Source organism: Zalophus californianus, chromosome 6 (genome assembly GCF_009762305.2).
Source record: "Zalophus californianus isolate mZalCal1 chromosome 6, mZalCal1.pri.v2, whole genome shotgun sequence".
NCBI lineage: Eukaryota > Metazoa > Chordata > Mammalia > Carnivora > Otariidae > Zalophus > Zalophus californianus.
The window spans coordinates 5,488,810-5,506,701 of NC_045600.1; the positions used below are offsets into that span (position 1 = coordinate 5,488,810).

The 17,892-nt window shown below is 45.8% G+C and overlaps 1 protein-coding gene across 5 annotated transcripts in view; it reads left to right on the top strand.

Annotated features, from left to right (window-relative positions):
- SETD3 (SET domain containing 3, actin histidine methyltransferase) overlaps nucleotides 1-17,892 on the top strand; it is a 78,251-nt gene that overhangs the window by 4,579 nt on the left and 55,780 nt on the right. For 2 of the 5 annotated variants that reach the window (XM_027569825.2, XM_027569828.2), the window contains exons 2-6: nucleotides 9,807-9,833; nucleotides 9,939-10,048; nucleotides 11,843-11,935; nucleotides 14,781-14,929; nucleotides 17,806-17,878. In XM_027569825.2, the coding sequence (XP_027425626.1) occupies nucleotides 9,820-9,833; nucleotides 9,939-10,048; nucleotides 11,843-11,935; nucleotides 14,781-14,929; nucleotides 17,806-17,878 (439 nt within the window). In that variant the 5' untranslated portion in view covers nucleotides 9,807-9,819. Of the gene's footprint in view, nucleotides 1-8,512; nucleotides 8,653-9,134; nucleotides 9,227-9,759; nucleotides 9,834-9,938; nucleotides 10,049-11,842; nucleotides 11,936-14,780; nucleotides 14,930-17,805; nucleotides 17,879-17,892 lie in introns of those variants that run through there. The other 3 variants (XM_027569830.1, XM_027569829.1, XM_027569826.2) reach the window with 3 other exon arrangements.

Here is a 17,892-nt window from a genome sequence, read left to right on the forward strand (position 1 = left end):
AGGGAATATTGTTATTTTGAACTTCAGAGGTGATAGCCAGCCTTCCAAGCCTTCACAAGTGGGTTGCTTTTGAGGTGAATCCATGAAACACTATTGAGTATCAATAAAGTTTGCCATCAAGGTGTGTTGGTGAGGCTCTGCCACCAATTGAGCCTTCATCTTGCACAGAATTTATTAACCTCTCTGAACTTCAGCTTTCTCATCTGCAAGGTGGGGGTAATATCTATATCTATTGTGTAAAATGCTTACCTCGGTTCCTGATAGAGTAAGTGCCGGATTGATGCAGTTATGATGAAGATGATCAAGTTGGGGACCTGCTATAGGACACTGTGTGGCAGGGATGATGGTTTCAGTAATCTGGAAACAGTGTGATAGCATGAAAAATTGCATTTAGGTTCAGACACTCGTTTGATATATAGCACATCTGTCTTGCTGATCAGTTTATGAAACAGGTTTTAGTTGATTACCATCTTACCCTAAAGGCTATGGGAGTGCGCATGTGTCACTCATCTGTGCATTTCAGATCAGATACTCAAGAAATGTGCACTGAACGATTGAATGCGCTCCTTTGTTTGCCTGACTCGGAGGAAAGCTAGGGCAGTCTCCAGCATATTAGTAAGATCCCCTTGATCTGAGCTCCAGGGGAGGCGATTCCCACAGAGCTGTGTCCCTCTCAGAGCTCATCCAAAGGGTTTTGTTGCCTTGGGAAAAAACTGTTCACCAAGGTGGTTTTGTCCACTTTTGAGAAGGGATATGCTAAGTCTGGAGAAGAGAAGACTTTGTTGAGGGGACAGAAAGCGTCTTCGGAAATTTGAAGGAGTTGTTTCTTTTGAAAGGCGGAATTGGGAGGTGTCAGAGAGGATGGTGAACTTTCAGACCATGTGCTGGAGCAGCTCATGACATGGAGGGGGACAAGTGGCAGCTGACAGCAGCGCCCTGTGTAGGGAAGCAGAGGAGCACCCCCAGAACCACTCAGCAGCAGCAGGCCACAGGGGGCGCATTTCTTCTTGGCCATGACATGCTGCACCCTGCCTCTCCCAGGGGTTTTCAGACCTGAGTTTGCCAGTGGACGGCAAGGCACTCTGACACCTGTCATTGCTTCATGACCTTAGGTGTTGTTATTTTAAACATGTGCGAGGTGGAGCGTTAACACAGATAACCTCAAAAGTCTCTTCCAAACCTGGTATTCCACAGTTCTCGAATCTCGAGTCCTTATGGGAGGAATGTGGGTGGTTTGAAGGTAATTTCTTGACAGATTACAGCTGTTTCTTAACATTTTTCTATTTTATTTTAGAAAGAGATAATAGGAAATGATTATTCATGATACCAAATGATTCTTTGCTTTATGAGAGGTTTTCCCCCCCAACTTCCTTTAAATAGGAGCCTCATTTTAAGTGTATTTACAATTTAATTGAACAGCAGTTTAAAACTGAAACTCTTGTGTATTGAAAAGTCAATCAGAAATGGCTTAAGCGTTTCTAAAATTACCATGTAAATTAGTGGAAAATTAGCAAAAAACACTATAGAAAGCAAGAAACATCTGTATTTTTTTAAATCTCAAATTTGTGTATATCTATCTATCCGTGTCTGTCCATCTATTTATATGACAGCCCAAATTGTTCTGTATAGAGATTGAAATTTACTTACATGTAACTTACAGGCCTTTATGCATCCCCCTACTTAAATAGCTACTGACTTGAAATTAATTCCACCTTCTTGCCTGCCTGCTTGCCTTCACTTCTTGGTACCTTTGAGTTGTGGCACATCAGCACCTCTTTTGATAGGCATTGGAATGATGGATGCTGGTTATCTATTTAAACTGGTAAAGTTCGTATGGCTTAAACCCACTGTAGGCCCTGCTACTGTGTAGAGAGTGCATATTTCCCACATGCTAGCTCCAGTTAACATGGTCGCATGCAATACTGGTCTGTGGATGCCTTCTCACTTTCTGTAGGACAGAAGACACTGCGCAAATACTTTTTGGTTGGAGAGTGCTTTAATTTTCCTAAGCCATCATCCTGTAATCGGTATATTTAATTCAGAGTGTAGTGATCTGATCCTAATGGCCTGCCAGGTATTTTAGTGAGATTCTTTTCTTCCTGCACAAAGATTAGGCAGGCTCTCATACTCCCATCAAGTACATTTACAGCTGGGTTCCTGAGGTGGGAGGAGGAAGCCATAGGACAATTCTCTGCTTTAGTCAATCCAGCTGTAAAGTAGGGTAGATTCAGGATACATTGAAAAACAGATGCTGGGTTGGAGCTAAAATTTTCTGGTTAAATTGCCAAATAAGTGTAATCAAAAATGTTTATTCTATTTGTATTTAGTTGAAAGCAACTCAAGAAAAATACAGATTTATGTACTTCTCATTTAGAATTAAAAAAAAAAAAAATCCACCCAGCTGAAACCTATCTCAGTGTGTTCAGTGTACGTGAGCTAGACTTGGTAATAATGGTTAAAGTAGCTCCCTCCCTCACTGTCCCCCACCCATTAGCCAAGTTGTCTAAATGTGCTTTATCTTATTTCTCCTGAGTTTTTATTCCACCATACAGATTATATATAAAATAACCACTTGCTTGGTCAGAAGTGGCTGGTGATTACAGATGCCAGTTCCTATTGGTCAGCAATTTAAATAATTGAATATTTTACAGTTTTATTTATTTTATGGTTTTCTAAAGTATTTTATCTACTAAGGGGAGAGATTGTTGGTGGGCTTCCTAAATAGTTTATAGTGTCTTCAAGAGCCACATTTTGAGGATTCTGTAGATTTTTAAAATATCTTGATGGTGAAGAAACGTAGACATGTGTGAAACTCCTGGCTTCCTGTTTCTTTTCATAGATGCCCTTCCTTTGAACTATAACTGTTTGTAGAGTCCATTTGTCTATCAGTCCTGTATTGCTTTTCTGCTTAGTTTCTTTTGTCTTAAGTATTTTCTTTTTTTACTCTGTACTTTGGTTTGTCTCCAGGTAATTCCATAAGAATTTGTAAATGATACCTGATTTCAGTCTGAACTTTGGGAAAAAAACTTTCAATTAGTGTTGTACCTTCTAGGTAATATTTGGAATTTAACTTGAATGTATGTGTGTGTGTCTGTGTGTGTGTACATGTGTGTATACATATTTAATTTAGACATCTTTATACTTGTATAAGTATTTGAAATAAATATTGAAAATAAATATTTGGTCTCTGTAGGAACTTGATGAATTTCTAGTAGTTTTTTTCCAATGGGGGCATAAAGGATGCTCAGGCTACCTGTTTGTTCATTTGTTGAAACGTGGAATCTAGCCCCAGATCAGCTGAAATCACAATGAAAATTATTCATTATGTGAAACACATTCTTGAATCGTAAATGAAAAGGGTAGGTAGTTATTTCTAATCCATAATGTGGAGGAAATCTTCATTAGCTAAAAAAGGCAGATGGGGGTTGAATTTAGGAAACCACTCAGACTGGATTCTAACACCTTTAACGCTAACTGCATCTTAAAGTTTAGTCATCCTTCTTTAATTGTACTTTTTCTCTTGCCCCTTTCTGTTCAGCTACTTCTCTTAGGTCTTTGAGGAATTACCCATGCTGTGAGTCTTGGTTCCCCACCTCATCATCCTTGACGCCTGCAGGGCTGGCCTGCCTTCATTTTGTGTTCTCTAGTGGCTGGCATAGTCCTAGGCACATAGACTGGCAGGAGAGCTTGTTTAATGGAGTGCATGCATCTGTATTCAGAGCCTGCCTATATGCTGGGAATGCTACAGGATTTCAGGTTTGAAGCTGTGGGTCCATGGTTTGGTGGTTGTGGGCTCTTGGCCAAGTCACAGCCATGTTTAAGCCCCTCAACATGGCTGTCATCAGCGCTGGCCTGTGCCGGCTGGGGCGGGGGGTGTATCTGGCCAGTGTGGAGCACCCTGGTCATGATGGCCCACAGAGTTTCAAGCTGTGTTTGGGCCATAACTCTTTTTTTTTTTTTCCTGTTGGAAGTGGACTGGTTCCTGCTTTGTTGCTTTCTAAGACACCAAAGACACTTAAAAAATTTGGATTTGTATTTATCAGAGATTTTCTGTTATGAAAATATCCAAAGCTTTTCTAATGATAAACTATGGACTCCCAAAAGAAACTGTCTTTTAATTTTAAGGGTAAATTCTGTGTATTTCATGTATACATAAAAATTTACAACATTATTTTTAAGAGTCATCTTAGTTCTTTAGCAGAGGTAGATAAATATTTAGTAAATGTTGCATTTTGACTACTGTTTTATTCACCGGTGGGAGAATATACGGCAGTGGTTCTCTGACACAAAATCTTATTGTTGTGATGGGAGATAAACTTTACCCATGAGTAACACTGATGTATCCAAATATGATATCTAGAGATTTTCATTCCTTCAACAAGTATTTGACCTTCACCTGTGTCCATGGCACCGTGCTGGACCCTGTAGGTAATTTAGAAATGGAAACTTTGGGTTTTTTCTGCCGTGAGACAGCGGGCAAAATAGGCACATCAGTAACATAGACTGTGGTGTGTGAGCCTCTGGAGGCTCTGGAGCTGGGCTCCAGCAGTGCAGGGAGGGTGACCTTAGGCGAGAGGTGGGGTCTTAGCCGAGATGTGGAGACACGTGTTCACCCTGGGGTAAAGGCATACAGGCCTCAGTGATGGAGGAAAGAGTGAGGGTGAGCAAATGACAGCCAGGCCAGGGGCGGAGGGAGGGCAGTGTGTGGGGAGCTGGTGGACTGTGACAGGGCCCAATGGTCAGTGGGGTGAAAAGAAGTAAATGTGTATACTTCTAGGTATACTTTAGCTAGGGATGTCCTACAGAAACTAGAAGAATTGGTGCCAAACCATATCTAATCTCGAGGTAAATGCATGTCGCAGACATCGATGGTTGTGCAAGCTCAGAAGATTGGCTGCTGGGCTATAGAACTGGGTACAGAGAACCCTACCCTTTGGAATCCTGAGTTCATTCAAACTGAAGGCTGGGCGACAAGCCCATGACTACCTCTGATTCAGTGCACAGGGGCCCGAGCTTGGTGGGGACTCCCAGGCAGAGCAAGTCCAGGGCAGCTGGGGAGCTTTCCAGGAGGGGGTCAGTGCAAACCTGGTTTCTGGGAGGACAGATTAAGACCTGGCCTGGACCTTGGTTCTGTACCCTAGGGAGGTACGTTCACTGGGAACAAGGACAGACAACCCCCTCAACCTTAATTAAGATGAAGTGAGTTAACGTCACTGTGTAAGATTCTTACTGCCTTTCCCAAGCAAGCTGCTTTCTCTCCAGTAGGGTCTATATCCCTGTGGGAGGGAAGCAGTCCAGAGAGAGTTGCAAAAGACTGAATCTCAAGGTAAGCCAAGACTTTAGCATCTATTAATCGCCTTGAACTTGGCTTGTTCTTACTGACTTTCATGGGTTCAGTCTATGAAACGAATAGAGGAGCCTAGAATTTCCTCAAGGACATTGGGGATGTTTTTTGGCTGCATCTTTACGTTTGTGAAACATTTTGTCAGGAGAAGACAAAGGGGGTAGTGGAGGATAGCTTCTTTCCAGAAAGTGGGGAGAGAGCGAGCAGATCCCTGGAGTGTGCCGTGTAAAGGGGTGATGGGTAGAGTGAAGGCAGGTGAGTAAAGTGGGATGGGGCGTGAAGGACCTCGAGGGCTGTGCTGGGGAGGTGGGACCACCCTGTGAGCTGTGCAGAGACCTTGTGCTGAGCAAAAGAAGCCTACATGTTTGTGATACGAAGTTCAGGAACAGAACAAACTAAGTGATGGTACTGGAGTCAACGCGATGGTCCCTTGCTGGGGATGGCTGTGACTGGGAAGGGGCCCGGGAGGCTCGGTGAGTGCTAGTACCTTACTGGAAGTGCTACCCAAGCACCTAGCAAGCAGTGCACTTTATACCTCCACTTATAAAGGCTAACTGTCCACGTGTGGTGGGAAGGAGATTGGAGGCGGGGAAAGAGAAGCCGGAAAGTTAGAAGGAGCTGGACGTGAGGGTCTAGCTGGGTGTGGCTTCAGTCAATGTCTCTATAAACACTCCCCCGGCCTTTGAAGGCTGTGCTCCATGTACCTGCTCTCCCCAGTGCTAATTGACGGATGTGTTTGGAAATTTGGCCTGCATTGTATTTCTATGCCTATTACTCATTTCTAAAAGCCGGCAGTTTTCTGGCTTAAGGAAAAGACATCTTGAGAACAGTTGTTTTAAGTATTCAATGGCAGAGTATTACTGCCAAGGGAATCTGTTGTGTTTTCAAATCATTGTGACCAAATCTTTAATGGCCTCTCACCTGCGGCAGGAATTAACACATTTTCTTAATGTTCCAAGGAGATTGAAGCTTGGGTAGGAGTTTCAGCAATACAGATTTTGACCTAAGAGAGCTGCCCAAAGGAGGCAGCGCTTTTCCCTGGGAGCTCATGAGCACCCTATGCAGAGAGCCTGCTGTGTGCTGGGTTCTGGGCTGGAAGTTGGGGACACAAATAGAAATAGGACAGGGTGCCTCAAGGAGCCTGTTACCCGGGAGGAAAGCCAGTGTGTGAGCAAGTCTTGCAGTGCAGTGAGATCCAGTGGTAGAAGAAGTGGTACAGAGGAGGGCATATTACAGCTAGGGGGATCAGGAAGAGGTGATACCGGCAGGGCTTGTAGAGGAAGCAGGGTACTGAACACCTGACTCATGTATTGCAGGTAAGGGGTGGGGTGGGACAGATGGAGGGACAGGGCACGGAGGCACGAGACGACACCTGTATGAGGGACTGGGCGCCATTGGTGGTGGTGGAGCCCGAAGTGCTAGGGCAGGGATGGCAGCGTGGGGCAGATTTAAGTGGTAGCGATGGGCTTGGCCACAGAGACCTGTAAGAGGCTAGTGTTACAGTGTAAACAAGAGATGAATTCAGGAGGCGGGCAGGAGCAGATAGCGGGCAGTTGGCCACATCCAGGGGTGTGGGCCCTTGGTAGGGTGTTGTTGGGTGTCACGTCTGGAAGACCTTCTAGCCCTCCTGCCCCCTGCAGTGCCCTGTGCTTTTGCTCTGCGTTTAAACAGAGGCAGTAGGGCAGTGGCCAAACTTGAGAGTCACACAGATCTGAGTTCCAGTTCTAGCTTCATTTCTTACCTGATGTGTGACCTTGGACAAAGCTGAAGGACTTCACCTTTCTGAGAATGCCATCTAAAAGATGAGGGTATGATCTGAGGCGCCTGGGCGGCTCAGTCGGTTGAGCATCCGACTCTTGTTTTGACTCAGGTCATTACCTTAGGGTCGTGGGACCAAACCCCACATCAGGCTCTGCACTCAGGGTAGAGTCTGCTTGGGGATTCTCTCCTTCTGCCCCTCCCCCTACTCATTCGCGCGTGCATGCGCGCGCTCTCTCGAATAAATAAATCTTAAAAAAAAAGATGAAGCTATGATCTACTGATAGAGGGTCTAGGAAGATCAAATGAGGAGATTATCTTAGCCCAGCACCTGGCAGAGCATAAGCACTGCATGCATACAGGGTCACTGGTGCTGTTTTAATTGATGATCATTATCTCAAGACAGGTATCTACATGCTGGGAGTGATGGCGATCTGGTAATCCCTGCAGGAAGACCTGGGGGGAGGTAGGGGTCTGCGGACAGAGTGAAGAAGCCTGTTTGGTAGTGGGTCCTCACGCTGTGGGGGCTGGTGTAGGAGAACATGGCTGTCTCGGGCTCACTTTCCCCAGGCCTGCTAGGAGAAGGCGAGGGTCCTGGAGTGCCTCATCAAAGTGATGTTTTCAAGTTGTTTGGAGCCTGACATGCAAAAGACTTGCAGACAGGGCTGAAGGGAGAGGCCAAGCAAGCCCATCACCAACAGTGGCCAGTTTCTGTGGTTCTTCCTGCAGAGCTGTATTTGGAAGTGTAAAGTCCTTTCCAAGGGGGGATCTGGGGATGGGTAAAATAGAGGAAGGGGATTAAAAGGTACAAACTTCCAATTATAAAATAAGTCACAGAGATGTAACATACAGCCTAGGGACTATAGTTAATAATACTATAACAACTTGGCATGGTGACAGATGGCAGGTAGACTTGGGATCACTTTGTAGCATGTACAAATGTTGAATCACTGTGTTGCACACCTGAAACTAATACAATATTGTATGTCAGCTACCCTTCCAAAGAAAGAAAGAAAGAAAAGAATTAAAGAAAAAAAAAGTCACCCCCCCCTAAAAAAAGTCTTTCTTTCTAGACTTGTGGGTAGTTTTGGTCATCTTGGGGTCAGGTTCAGTGGTTCTCCGCAGAGAGCCCGAGATGCGGAGAAGAGCAGCTGGTGCTCCGATCAGGCCGTGCCTTCACTCTTGGCCATGAGCAAGTGCACGTGCGGAGCGTTATTCTCTTTTAAGAGGCTAGTCCTTCACTTCAGAAAAAGCCGCTTAAGCTCTTCCTCCTTCTACCCCCACCCCCATTTATTTATTTTTTTTCTGCTTCTGATCTCAGAGCAGCTAATTCCGTGCTGCAAAGGTTGTTGCAGATACTTCTTTTTATTTTATTTTATTTTTATTTTTTTATTTTTTTATGTTGCAGATACTTCTTACCTGTTTCCTTTGATTCTGGGATGATGTGCACTGTGTATCGCACACTGTTTTAGAAGGCTTGTTAGATACATGAAGTTACATGTTGTATTTCACACCTTAGAGACAGAAGAAACATATCCTGGCCCTTTGAGGTAGGCGGTTTTCTATTATGTTAGCACACGGGCCCATGCCCTTACTTCCGATGCAGTCAGGGATCATCTATATAATGGGAGAGTATGTCTTTCAAAGCTTTTATCCCATCCCTTCTGGTTCCCCTTTGAGGTGACGTGTAACTTGTAAGAGGCATCGTGGTGTTGGTTATTAATCAGCGTGTGGGTTGCTGCAGTAGCTACTTGGCTGGGTACTGTCCATCTTTGCTGGGCTGTCGTCCTAAGGCGCTTCTCTCTGGTAGAGGAACGCGGGCCAGACGCCTCAGGCAGCCTTTGCAGTCCTCCTGCAGGGGGCGGACTCTCAGGCCCCACTGCTCCCTGGCCACCTCTCGACCTCTTGAGCCAGGCCCCTTTCCTCCTGGGGGGCTCCCCCTGGGGCACCCTCGTGCCTCCCCCATTCCTTTCCTGGCCTGTGAATCTCCCTACCCTTTCTTCACACATCCTGATCCCTTACTTTCCTCAAGGCGCGTCTTGAAATCATTGTGCTGAAGCGTTTTCAGATGAGTCGTCTCACAGAGCCTGTGCCCGGCGTGCTGTTGGTGTATTTATGTCCCGCGTATGTATGCCTCATCTGCTTATACAATATTGTGGTCACTTCTCACCCAAGGCTCGTGGGTGGTCAAGGTGCCGCGTTGGGGGATGCTGGGAGACCTTGTTCCAGTGTAGGATCTGCCATCACCTTCCCGTGAGACCCTGGGCAAGGCACCTTGAGTTTTCCAGTGAAACAAACCCACAGAGTTAGAGTAGCTCTCTGAGGCGTCTTTGAGCTCCCACATGTCTTCAGCATTTGTCCTGAGAGCCTAGTTTGCCGCTTGTGGTGCAGTTGCTCTTAACGGGAAATGATTCTTCCAAAGCAAAGTGGGGAGAGGAGATGGAGGTTTTTGTGCCCATATAGCAGTTTGTGATACACGTGTGCATATGCATCTTTATCTGTGTAGTGTCATGGAGTAAGCATTTGAGCATACACAGTAAAAATCTGTGTAACTTGACAACATTCCAGAGTAAAATTTGCCTCTCCTGTAGTTTTTGTGGGTGAAAAGGAATGAACTTTTCTTCCAGAGACTACAAAGCAATTTTTTTTTTCTTTAGAGAGCCTCCAAATACTAATATTTGGTACACATTTCTTTTTCTGGAAGGAAACTTCAGAATATGGCACTCATGAGGTAAGATGCTAGCATCTTGAGGCTAAGCCACTGCTGTGCCACATTTTATTACTTGATTTGATTCTTTGGAAATGTAACACTTTTTGTCTTTTCTCTTCTCTGTAGTTGGAAAATGGGTAAGAAGAGTCGAGTGAAAACGCAAAAATCAGGCACTGGTGCTACAGCAAGTGTGTCACCGAAGGAAACCTTGAACTTGACTAGTGAGCTGTTGCAGAGTAAGTTCCGCCCTGGGCTTCCCGCCCTCCCGTGGGGCTTTGTGCCTTCACACCTTCGCGTCCTTGGGCTACGCAGAACAGCCTCTGGCCCGGGGAGGCAGGAAGTGAGACAAATCCCAACTCGTTAGCCACATGACCTGGGCACATGTCAGAACTTCTCTGACCCGCCGTCTCCCCGTTCCATAAAGCTGGGGATATTGGTCGTGGGTAGTGATGAACGAGGGCTGGATGAAACAGCGAACTGCCCAGAACATGGGCTTCCCTGGGCTCCAGTGGGCAGGGACCTACTCGACTACCTCGGGCAGATCATGCCACCCCGCCGAGTCCTGGTGTCCACAGCCGTACGTACAGCCTGCCTGGGGAGGGGGAGGGCCGCGCCAGCTGTGGCGCATAAAGGTGCGCCGTGGCCCTCAGGCCCAAGGTGAGCACGGCAGGCCTCTCAGAGCAGACCTTTGGAACTCTGCCCCCTTGTTAGAGTGGCTCCCCTTTCGTTTTAGTGATTCAGTAATAGTTTTCCAATTTCTTGGCTCAAGGAAGTTAAATATCTGTTAAGTGCCGGTACTTGCTTTAATACATTAGTGTAAATTGGTAAGTTCTTTTCTTAATGGTGAATTTAAATGGGTGCTATGTAGTTTTCAAACTTAGCTGTGGTCACTGTACTAACTCACTCCATTGTCTCGTTTTCTTTGCCCCTTCTGTTCAGATTATGTGACAGGCTAAACCCCACGTAAAAATTTAGCTTTCTCTTCCCGCCAGAAGCAGGCAGCAACCGAGTCGGGGTCAGGTCCTTCCCCAAGTGCTCCTGTGGACTCCTATGACCCCTGTGGCCCACAGAGCAGTGTGGGCCCCCCATAGAGCACTGAGGTACTGACTGCTTACCACCTCTCTCCTGCACTGGACTGCGGGCAGCTTGAGGACAGGCTCTGTCTTCTTATATTCCAGGGCCTCAGTCAGGACTTGTTGATGGAAGGATGACTGGTTAACCTTAATAGTTATGAGTCAGCCCATGCGTTATGACTTGTTAGTGTTAATTGTTTACCACATACACTCTTTTCCTCAGAGAACAAAGATGGCCGTGGGAAGAAGGCTCTCTCTTTAAACTCATACAGTTGTTGAAAAAGGAAAGAGCTTGCTGATAGGCCGGGTGCCCAGGGCACAGCCTTCCAGAACCACCAGCACCAGTCTCGAGTGCTGGTCTTTGCTTCTGGCCCTACAGCAGAGTCTCAGCTTCCTTTTGAGCAGTGACTGTGCCATCTCATTTTTTGACTCCCCCAGAGTGCTTAATATAGAGCCTTACACATGGATGTGCAATGTTTGTTGAGTAATTTTCCTTATGTCCAACTTAACTGGTTCCTTTAGAGAGCCATTGTTCTAGGATTTAACTAGAAAGAAATGTTGACTTTTAAGATGACCTTTTTTTTAAATCCATCTAGAAGAGTTTTCAGGGAAATGTTTTGCATTTTTAGCCTAGCTTTTTAGATTTTCCCATGTTCAAGTATATTCTGAGGAGAATTTCTGAACGGCAAGTGTAAGAGAGTTGCAAGCTCAGTGCTCACACTTAGGTACGGGGGTCCCCGTTTAGTAAAGTGGCATGTGGTTGGGTTCGGAGGGTTTATATGCTTTGAAAAGTATACCTGGTTAGTACTTCCCACGTTTATCAGCATGGCTGTGGTATCTTTGTCCCTTAAAAGTAAACCAGGAGCGGTAACAAAACCCCAGTCCTCTTTGTGCTGAAGACTAGCTGGTTGAGTTGAAAGCAAGCAGTAGTTGAGTGCCATGGCTTTTGTGTTACAGAATGCAGTAGTCCTGCACCTGGCCCAGGAAAGGAATGGGAAGAGTATGTGCAGATCCGGTCTCTAGTCGAGAAAATACGAAAAAAACAAAAAGGTACATTTTCTAGAATAATCTTATTTTAATAAAATCATTTAGAGACTTGGCACAAGTCAGAAATGTTTTGAGGTTATGTGAAAGTCTCGGTGTCATTCCTGCCTGTGGAAAGTCACAGTGGAAGGGGCTTGGAATTTGGGAGAGCTGTACTGGGAAGCTCTCCCAGGATCTGTCCCATTTCTGAGGTGCTGCTACCTGCTTTGGAAGGGGTAAGAATAGGGGAAAAGTGTGTGTATCTAGGGACTAAAATGACACAACTTTTGGGGCACCTGGGTGGCTCAGTCGGTTAAGCATCTGCCTTCAGCTCAGGTCATGATCTTGGGGTCCTGGGATCGAGCCCCATCTTGGGCTTCCTGCTCAGCAGGGAGTCTGCTTCTCTCTCTCCTTCTGTCCTTCCCCACCACTCTTTCTCTCTCTCAAATAAATTAAATCTTTAAAAATAAATAAAATGACACAACTTTTATTTATTTATTTTTTACAAAATATATATTTAGATCTGTTTTTCCACATTGTGTTTCCTTGAGGGTTTGAGGTCAGTACATAATGCCATGAGTGGTCAACACACAGATATACACTAATAGATTAATGTCTTCACAAGATTTATGATGAACTCAAACTCCTCTTGGTTAAATAAGAGATGTAGTTCTATTTCTGAAGCTCTGTTTTTACAGGGTGTATTCAGTAGGCGTCTTAATGATTCTCAGCCAGGCCAGCGACGGGGCCAAGTGTCAGCTTGGAAAAGCCTATTCAATATACCTATTGTTTTTGTTCTGTAAAGCACAAAAAATAAAGATTGGTATGCAGGGCCACATGGAAGGTGGAAGGAGAAAACATAATAAGGAGCCTGCGTTTAAAAGGGTGAGAAGAACCTTCTTAGACTCCATTTTTATTTACTGCCATGAAAGTCAGAAGAGGGTTTGGTTTTTTATTTGCTCTCTGAGGTTTTATTGCGCTCCCGTGTACTTCTACAAACATGCAGTCTTTAGCTTAGATGGTCTCGAACCCCAGATGGTGACGGGTTCCTTTATAATGTGGTTCTTTGCTCTAAATGGTAGACGTGCCAATCCTGGCTCACCAGATCTATAGCGGGACAGTTTTTGTATGTCCTGAGCGTTTGTTGTTAGCAGAGATGGCTAACTACAACTCACACTAAGGTTAGAGCATTCCTGAATTCTCAGCAAAGAGTGACTTCTGTCTCAGAATGTCCCTAACAAAATCAGCTTGCTGCGTATGCAGTGTGGCACAGCCCTGTGCCGGGCTGTCCCGCTGCAGAGATCCAGGTGACTGCTGATGGTGTCGTGTTGGCGTGGCCGCGGGCACCTGGGCTGGGCTCCACACCCTGCTCCTCACGTTTGTGAAGTTCCTGTTCCTCTCCTTTTATTTGTCAAATAAATCTTGGTTTTTCCTCTGTGGCTTTTCAAATAACAGAACGCCTAAGAATCTCCTACCCAAACTGAATCAGTCCCACCGGTCAAGTTCTCCCTCCTTCCCACCTGCTGGTCTGATCCCTGTCCCTCCCTCCATCCTTTGTTGTGTTTTCATTATTTGTTTTTAAGAAATACATGTTGCAGATGTAGCTGAAGCCCCACGCTTCTATCTCAGTCCCTTTTTGGCCCCCTTGGGAGTTTGTCTTGACCGAGAATATTTTTCTACCTCTTGTATAACCCCATAAGCAAGTGGTATTTTAAAATTTTGCATAAATGCTATCAGAGCACTTGAATTTTTAAAGATTTATTTATTACTTGAGAGAGAGAGCATGTGCGCGCATGTGAGAGAGGGGAGGGGCAGAGGGAGAGCATCTCCAGCAGACTTCCTGCTGAACTCAGAGCCCGAAATGAGGCTCCATCTCAGGACCCCGAGATCATGACCTGAGCTGAAACCAAGAGTCAGACGCTTAACCAACTGAGCCACCCAGGCGCCCCAGAACACTTGAAGTTTTAGAAACACGGTGTTCTATTTTGTTTTCTTTGTAGATACATATGATCCAACTCATTCAAACTGTTCAACAGAATTCAGTTGCAGAGCTGTCCAGTTTTGTGCTCTTAGAATCAAGCCTGTAGTGCTCATCCTTATACACACTTCCTGTGTGCATGTCAGCTACAGATTTCTATGTTCTGGGAATTCTGCTGAAGCAAAGCTGCCTATGAGACACAGCATGCTGGACTTAATGTGGGGGGGGGGGGTGGCTGCTGTTATGTGTGAGGTGGTGAAGCCCTCCCCTTTCTACTGAGTCGCCTCACAGAACCCAGTAGTCAGTAGCTCTATGTCCTGGGCTCAGCAGACTCTTCTCTGCAGCTGACGAGGGTTTAGGATTGTACTTCGCTTTTCCTGCCACTAGTTAGGATATGTACTGTGACTGTTCTGTGATTTGTTTTTTTGTTGTTTTGTTTTTCTTTCCTTGTGATTTCTCCTTTTGTCCATGGGTTATTTAGAAGTGTTCTGCTTAATTCCAAATATTTGGGAATTTTAAGATTTTTTTCGTTGATTCTAATTTGATTATGTTGTAATCAGAGAACATTGTATGATTTCAGTCCTTTCCAATTTATTTAAACAATTTTTAAACCAGTTTATTTTTTAAGCTTTTCTTTGTAAGATTTTTTTTTAAGATTAAAGCCTAACTGCCATACAGTATTGTATTAGTTTCAGGTGTACAACACAGGGAGTCGATACTGCATACATTACAAAATGGTCACCCCCGTAAGTCTCGTTACCTGGTGATGAGTTTTGATTTCAAGATTGGAGCGTTATCACTATTTCCAGTGTGTGTTTTTTAGTTTCTGAGAGCAGAAAGAATGGTATGGGTCCTAAATATAGCTCTTGTTTTCTGACACATGGATTGAAACAGGTCTGTCTGTTACTTTTGATGGAAAAAGAGAAGATTACTTCCCTGACCTAATGAAGTGGGCCTCTGAAAATGGAGCCTCTGTTGAGGGTTTTGAAATGGTCAACTTCAAAGAAGAGGGCTTTGGTTTGAGAGCCACAAGAGACATCAAGGTGAGTTTTGATCCCTTGTTCCGGGAGCCCTCGGTGTGCTTGGATTGTGCCACAGGGCGGGCACAGGATGGGGAGACAGGTGTCTGGGCTGATTCTGACTCAGGGGCAAGCAGGCAGTGCACCACACCGTCAGCACTCTGCTTCCTGCTGCAGGGTCTCCGGGCTGACCAGGGGCCTGGAAGAGCCTTACCAGTGTTCTAGGCAGCCCCTTCCGGTCTATCTTCTCTGGGAGCCATGCTGCTAACCAGTGACCTGGGGCAAGTCAGTTCATGCTTCAGAGCCTCTGTTAGGAGACCACAGAACATGCCTCACAGGATTCTAAGACTTCAGGAGAAGGATGTAGGCTCAGGCGGTTGGGGGGGGGGGCACGCAGGACCTGTGATAGAGTGGGTGTGCAGGGGGGTGGGTTGAAGTGGAGGGTGGGCAGTGTCCAGGCTCAGGTGGTTGGGGGGGGGCACGCAGGACCTGTGACAGAGTGGGTGTGCAGGGGGGTGGGTTGGAGTGGAGGGTGGGCAGTGTCCAGGCTCAGGCGGTTGGGGGGGGGGCACGCAGGACCTGTGACAGAGTGGGTGTGCAGGGGGGTGGGTTGGAGTGGAGGGTGGGCAGTGTCCAGGCTCAGGCTGTTGGGGGGGGCACGCAGGACCTGTGACAGAGTAGGTGTGCAGGGGGGTGGGTTGGAGTGGAGGGTGGGCAGTGTCCAGGCTCAGGCGGTTGGGGGGGGCACGCAGGACCTGTGACAGAGTGGGTGTGCAGGGGGGTGGGTTGGAGTGGAGGGTGGGCAGTGTCCAGGCTCAGGCGGTTGGGGGGGGCACGCAGGACCTGTGACAGAGTGGGTGTGCAGGGGGGTGGGTTGGAGTGGAGGGTGGGCAGTGTCCAGGCTCAGGCGGTTGGGGGGGGGGCACGCAGGACCTGTGACAGAGTGGGTGTGCAGGGGGGTGGGTTGGAGTGGAGGGTGGGCAGTGTCCAGGCTCAGGCGGTTGGGGGGGGCACGCAGGACCTGTGACAGAGTGGGTGTGCAGGGGGGTGGGTTGGAGTGGAGGGTGGGCAGTGTCCAGGGTGCTTACTTGTTTTCTGGAGGGGGATCTGAGTGGTTGGCAGTGCCACCTACTGACACTGTACCACCAGAGCTGAAAGGGAAAGAAGAAGAGCAGTATACACCTGGTAAGGGACAAATGCTTTTCCTCTGCTCTGGGTCCTTCCTTCCAGATGAAGGGAGCAGCAGTACCCTGACATTCCCAGCCTCTCTCTGCCCCTCACTCGTGCCTTTCTGAAAGAGGAGGCGTAACCTAATCTGTTTGAAGATTTGGGAAGAAGGAACCAGTCTTGGCCTGTTTCTTGGTGGGAGCTGGTTGCCCATATGCATCCATTGCGCTCTCTCCGCTGTGTGCTTTACAGGGCAGGCCACACGTGGGGAGGCCCGTGGGGCTCCAGTTCTGCCTGTAACTAGGTGGGGGAGTTGGTCTAATTCTGGGATTCAGTAGGTGATATTTTGGGTGACCATCTGTTGTAGTCTTGTGTCTCTCGCAGTGGGTTCAGAACTTGGATGGAGGAAATGAGTGTTATTTATTCGGGTCCCCTCAAACCTCAGGCAACATTTTTGGTCAAGTTTAGTTAACCTTTCATTGATAAGTTGATAAACCATATGCCAGTTTATTAGATAGCTATTAAGTGTCTAGTGTATGAATAGTACCTTGCTCAATATTATACCAGCCTTCCAAAAAAACTGAGGTTTCTTCCTTCATGATGTTTATAATCTATATATAGTAGGAGAAGAGACACACATAAACAGAATCCAAATGGTAGACATTGGCAGAAGGCAAGAGTAACCAGGATGTCACACATTCTTCTCATGTATCAGAGAACCATCATTCATGTGGATGCTGCCCCAGTTATCTTAACTGTGGTCTGTCTTCACCGTGTGCATTTTTTAAGCTTTATTGAGGTATAATTGGTAAAAAAAAACTGCACATATTCAATGTTGACATTGTGATGGGTTGGACGTGCACACACACCCATATCGTCACCACAATCGAGGCACTTGTCTTCGCATGTTTTAAGCAGTGTAGGACATATACAGCACATGCCAAAAAGAAACCTCTCATGTTGGCAAAAAATGAGATAATGTTTTTGGGAAAAACCTCAGTAAATCAAAATATGTCCTAGGGACTTGTGCTTTTGCTGGTAACTGTTGTGCCTTAAAGACAATCATGTTGAGAAAGGAATGTTCCTCTGGCTTAAAAAATACAACAGCAAGAGCAGTTTACATCGACAGGTTCAAGTTTTTATTGGAGATAGAAATTTTGTTTTGTTTTGCTTTTCGAACTTAAAAACTTGAGTGCAGCAAAGAATTAATAGTTTTGTGCTCCACTCCAAATGGCTATGTTTACTTCAGATTAAAGTTGAAAGTCCCATTTTTTTTTTCTTAATGTATATGGTTAGTTTTTCTATTGGAAGTAGGATTTTAAACCCTGCTTGTACTCATCTAAGTATACCACAGATATTTACATTTAAAAATACATTTCCGGGCTCCTGGGTGGCTCAGTTGTGAAGCATCTGCCTTCGGCTCGGGTTGTGATCCCAGGGTCCTGGGATCGAGCCCTGCATCGGGCTCCCTGCTCAGCGGGGAGTCTGCTTCTTCCTCTCTCTCTGCCCCTCTTCCCTACTTGTGCTCTCTCTCTTTCTGTTTCTATCTCAAATAAATAAAATCTTTAAAAAAAATAAAAATACATTTGATAGTTAGAAATGAAGTGCTAACTTGTAACCTTAAACAGTATTTCATGTGTGTTGTGTGATTGGCTTTCTGACCACAGATGAAGGGGCTGAAGATTGTGACATGTTTTGATGATTATATGATTTTCTTATTTTTTTCCTCCTAGGCAGAAGAATTGTTTTTATGGGTTCCACGAAAATTACTAATGACTGTCGAATCTGCTAAAAATTCAGTGTTGGGTGAGAATAATTTC